General features: G+C 38.0%; 1 protein-coding gene across 1 annotated transcript in view; it reads left to right on the top strand.

Annotated features, from left to right (window-relative positions):
- The window catches only part of LOC122079493 (serine carboxypeptidase-like 35), a 12,381-nt gene extending 7,997 nt beyond the window's left edge, over positions 1-4,384 (top strand). Inside the window, exons 5-7 of the mRNA XM_042646007.1 lie at positions 490-627; positions 2,094-2,186; positions 3,787-4,384. Coding sequence (XP_042501941.1) covers positions 490-627; positions 2,094-2,186; positions 3,787-4,045 — 490 coding nt within the window. The 3' untranslated portion in view covers positions 4,046-4,384. The remainder of the gene's footprint in view (positions 1-489; positions 628-2,093; positions 2,187-3,786) is intronic.
- Positions 4,385-5,003: the final 619 nt, after the last annotated feature.

The raw sequence follows: 5,003 nt of genomic DNA, 5'->3' as shown, positions 1-5,003 counted from the left end.
AAAAAAAAAAAAAAAAAGTGGTAACTTAAACCCTTTGTTGAAGAGTTGTTACTGGTTAGATTTAGATGACCCATTAGATAAATCTCAACATCTTTAATAAATTGCTGAGGTTACACATGAAAGGTGGAAGTAATAATCTCATATTGGATGTGAGTAGCCCAATGTAAATACTTATAGATTCTTGGATACCCGTTCCTTAACGACTAGCTTTTAATGATGAATTTTTCCCAAATCCCTGAGGTAAATCTGATTCAAAAAACTGTAACCCAAGCTAATTAAAACCCTAATTATTTTTAGCTGGAACTGAATTTCATGGGAAGATATGGACAACATATCTGTATGTATTATCAAATTGATTTCTGATTCAGACATTTCAAGATGTTTTAAGTAGTCAGAGTGGGGGAACCCACAATGTCTTTACAAGTTGGGTTGTTAGAGAAAATAAATTCAATGTGGGTAGTTAAGTGTTTCTTGTGGTTGTTGATTTCAGGAGCTATGGTATAAGCTACCAATGGGTTATGATCCTTGTACAGAACTCTACACAGAGACATATTTCAACAGACAAGATGTACAGAGGGCCCTACACGCCAATGTTACCAAGCTGTCTTACCCTTACACCACTTGCAGGTGTGAATATAGATTCCAAAACTGTGTTTCAAAACTAATCTTTAAGTCTCTGATTATTGTCTCATTCATTACTCATTCTGTCTGTTGGGTGGCTTGCATGAAAGTTGAGAAACTTCACCACATACCCTTCATATAAAACCATATGAAAAAACAAAAGAGGACATACATGAGAGAGAGAGAGAGAGAGAGAGAGAGAGAGAGAGAGAGAGCATCCAAGCATTTAATCTATTAAAGCCAAATCTTTGAACTGGAGCTTTCAATCTGCTTCTCTGCCAATGAAACAGTTGATTATCTTTCTCTATCTCATCTGCACCATTTGCCTCCCAATAATTCATCTGTAACTTCTAGTCTTTCTGGTTGTCCAACATTCCTCCAGAGGCTTTCTTTAACTGCCTTCCCAAATTGGTAAAAGAAGTAAAATGAAACCAGAAATTTACCTCCAACTGAGAAAAAAAAAAAAAAAAAAAATCTACCCCTTCCTAAATCAGGAATTTACATATGGGATTTATTTATTTATTTATTATTATTATTATTTTTTTACCTCCATCAAATAATTTGTAATTTAATTTTTTCCTTCTTAGGATTGCATACTTATTATTTTAGTGAAGATAAAATCTTATCATTTCAGATATGTACTTAAAACACGTGAAGTTGATAATACCCCCTTTGTTCCCCGATACCCTCTATACATCATCTGAATCTCTTAGTCCAGGGATTTTTCTCGGGCCAGGGGTGAGGGAAAACTTCCTACATGATATAAAATGAAAGTAGAAAGAACATTGCCAGGCTATGTAGCATACACTAGCACCTCTTTGTGTGTATATCTCTCTCCTCCCTCTTATAAAATGACATATGCTCCCTATTATGAGAGGTGAGAGATAGACAAATGAAGGCAATAGCTTATGCTATGCCGCCAGAAGGGGAACTCAATCCTTATGCTCACCTTGTTGATGCTTCCAGGTGCACTCCCATCGGGCTTGTTCTGTTGCAGCCCCTACACTCTTGGGCAGAAAATATTCTTCTAATAAAAATATTTTTTCAAATTGGGGAGAATGATATGGTGCCTAACACACTTGGTAGCATGTGGTGCCTGAAAGTCCATTGTTACCGGGAGGCTTGAACTACATATCTCCCTCCCCTCCATACAATATGATAGAGTAGGACTGATAAAAAATAAATAAATAAACAAATTGAAAAAAAAAATTATATTTTTCTACACGAGCAAGCAGCGATCTCTTGACCCTTCTAAAATTAGGGTGCCTCATTCATATTTGTCAGCTGATCATGAATCTACCTAGTTGCCATCCTTATTCAGTGGGTACCCCAACCCCTAATAGACTGAAATTGGTAAATCCTGACTCGATTTGGGTTGTATTTGAGTTCCTTGAGACCTACATCCAAATCTATTATGTTTCAGAGCATGTTTTCATTTTATTTCTTCTGTGTTGCTTTGTGTTTATGTGCAGCAATGTCATAAGCAAATGGAATGATTCACCAAACACTGTACTTCCAATAATCAAAAAGCTTTTAGGGGCTGGATTACGCATCTGGATCTACAGGTATGGAAACTATTTTCAGAGAAAAAAACACTAAATTATGTTTCATAGATAAGGTGAAATCTAGGCCGGGTCTTGTGTCATATTACCTAGAATTGGTAGAAATGGCTAAATATGCCCACATGTTATGATCCAAGGGTCAAGACCACATTTGAGTGGTTCTTGTAATCTAGAGGCAGTTTAGGCCACATATTTATGATCAAATGATCAAAACCATCTATATCTACATCTATATCTATTGTATCTTGCTTCATGATCGATCAGTAGAAGTTTGGTGGGGGGAAAAAAAAAGAAGAAAAATATTAGAAATATATAAGGGGAAAGTTTGTGGTTGGATAGCCTTTGGGCAAAATTAGTGGGTGGGCGTATTTGGTTTGCTACATGGAAGAGTTTGTAGCAATTCTGTAATGAATACGGGAAAGAGTGTTTTTGTTCGGAAGTGTAGCCCTTGTGCCAGCATGGAGATTAATGGAAGCACACACGCATAAGCATCAATAGGAATGAAAATAGAATGTTTCATGGGGGACGGAGCGGTCATTGCACCACACCTTATGTCTGCACATAGGAGCTCTAGGACAGATATCTTTTTCCTGTTTAATATGTAGGTAATAGACTAAATTGATCATCACATTCTAATTTCAGCATCAAAATTCAACAATTTTGGCCTCCCATCCAATGTCATTTCATTTTATGTATTCAACTCTAATTCTGCTGAAACTTGACATGTAACCTACCGCACTTTATTTGCCATGTAGCAGATCTAAGCACCTACCCACAGACATGCACCTGTGTGGATTAGACTATACAAGAATAATTCTCGTACGTGTGGATCAGACCCAAGAAAAAACTCCATGATGGATTCCATCTCTATGAATCAGACCATACAAGATGATTCTCCAACAAGAACCTGATCCACACTCAAGTTGCCATCCATCAATACCGCTGACATCACATGCATGTTGCCTTTGATCTCCAAAAAAAAAAAATTCCTGTTGACTTTTAATCCAGGCCCGGTTTTGTCCTGCCCAGGCAACCATTGTTCTAAAATTGGTTCTTGTTGAGTTGGGCCTAAAACCAATCTAGCCCATTAACGGGCTAGATGTGCATCTTATTCCTTTGTGAGCCTAAGTAAAATGAGCGCAACTTCTGAGCTAAACTTGGTCTTTCTAGATTAAGCATGTCGATTAGCCCACTGGCCAGGCCATGGATAAGCCTTGGGGACCCGGGCTGGGCCTGTGTTTTCAAAAACACAGCTCAATCTTGTTGCACCTCTACTGCAAAAGTGCAAAGTGGTTTCAGTATCTTCAACATTGAGTTGTTATTTTATTTATTTTTTGAGAAAATAAAAATATGAATAAAAAATATCTCGCGTGGAATAAACCGACCCAATGGAACCTGAATAAGATCCGACCCAATTTGGTGCTCCACTTAATCTAAGATGGATTGAATTTCAAGAAATTGCCAATATTCGGGTAGGATCAAGTCAGCTGGGATCAATCGGTTCCCTTTCTGGGTCAACCCGCAAAAAAAAAAAAAAAAAAAACATTAATACAAGCGGATCATTTGGGCTGATTCCTAATTTTCTGTTGGTTTTGGTGAACAGTGGAGACACAGATGGGCGAGTCCCAGCAACGTCGACAAGAAAGAGCTTAAATGAGTTGGGACTACCGGTGGAGGAAGCATGGAGAGCATGGTTCCACCGGCGTCAAGTAGCCGGGTGGGTGGTGACCTATGAGGGTGGCCTCACATTTGCAACAGTGAGGGGAGCGGGTCACCAGGTTCCGGTTCTTAGACCCGATCAGGCCCTTTTCCTCTTTTCACATTTCCTTTCTTCCAAAACTTTGCCCCCTTCTCGCTTCTAGTGATAATGAGACAAGATAATTATATATATTCTCTCTCTCTCTCCCTCTCTCTCTCTTTTTCTTGTTATTGTTACATTATAGCCGCAATAAGTACTAAAGATAAAAAAAAAAAAAAAAAAAAGAAATGAAAGAAAACATATGACTTAAATTTTGTCTGTTTGGATTAAATTTATCATTATGTAATTATTAATAGGGAAAAGGCTGGGCATGTTAACCTGTGCCTAGCATTGTCTCTGCCTCTCTTCTCCCCCTTGAAAATGTCCCCTTATCCATCCCATTTCATCCCATCCTTCTTATTGGATGAGCCGCTAGCTCTAAAATAATTAGTACCATGCCCAACCTTTCCTCTTGTTATTATTATTATTATTTATTTCTGGTGAAAACGTCCCTCGTTAATGTGCATGATAAAAGGCTCAAGATACTAGTCGACCAAGTATACGGTTTATCTTTTATAGCCCTATGGATATAGAAGGTTGAAGGTTTTGATCTACCCACCTATTATTAAAAACTAACTGTGCAAGTTTGGCCTCATCGGTCTAAACCTGCCCTGAACCTAAACAGAGCCTGGGGTGAGATACCCTGACCTTGAGGGTAGGTCAAGACTGGGAATTTCTGACCCCTATGTTAGGGCCAAGTCTTGGGCCCAACAATTGGGGCTCAGAATTGGGCTGGGGTTTCAAAAAGCTTGGTCTAACCCCACCCATTTGCTGTCTTATTAAAAATATATTATAGTGAGAATGTTTATTTACATACAGTACAAGCACATACATAATAGGGATTTTTCCCCCTTCATCTTGGATGGAGATAAGCGTGGGTTTTTCCTTATAATTCTACAATATTGGCAACATCAGCACAGTGGGAAAAAGGATCTATTTTAGGGATTTGCCATAAAAATAATGAAAATGAATTTTCGTAATAATAATAAAAAATATATATATATATTTTCACGAACATTCCA

The sequence above is a fragment of the Macadamia integrifolia genome, chromosome 5 (genome assembly GCF_013358625.1).
Source record: "Macadamia integrifolia cultivar HAES 741 chromosome 5, SCU_Mint_v3, whole genome shotgun sequence".
NCBI classification, from domain to species: domain Eukaryota; kingdom Viridiplantae; phylum Streptophyta; class Magnoliopsida; order Proteales; family Proteaceae; genus Macadamia; species Macadamia integrifolia.
The sequence above is the reverse complement of the archived record's forward strand: the minus strand, read 5'-3'. Positions and strand labels throughout refer to the sequence as shown.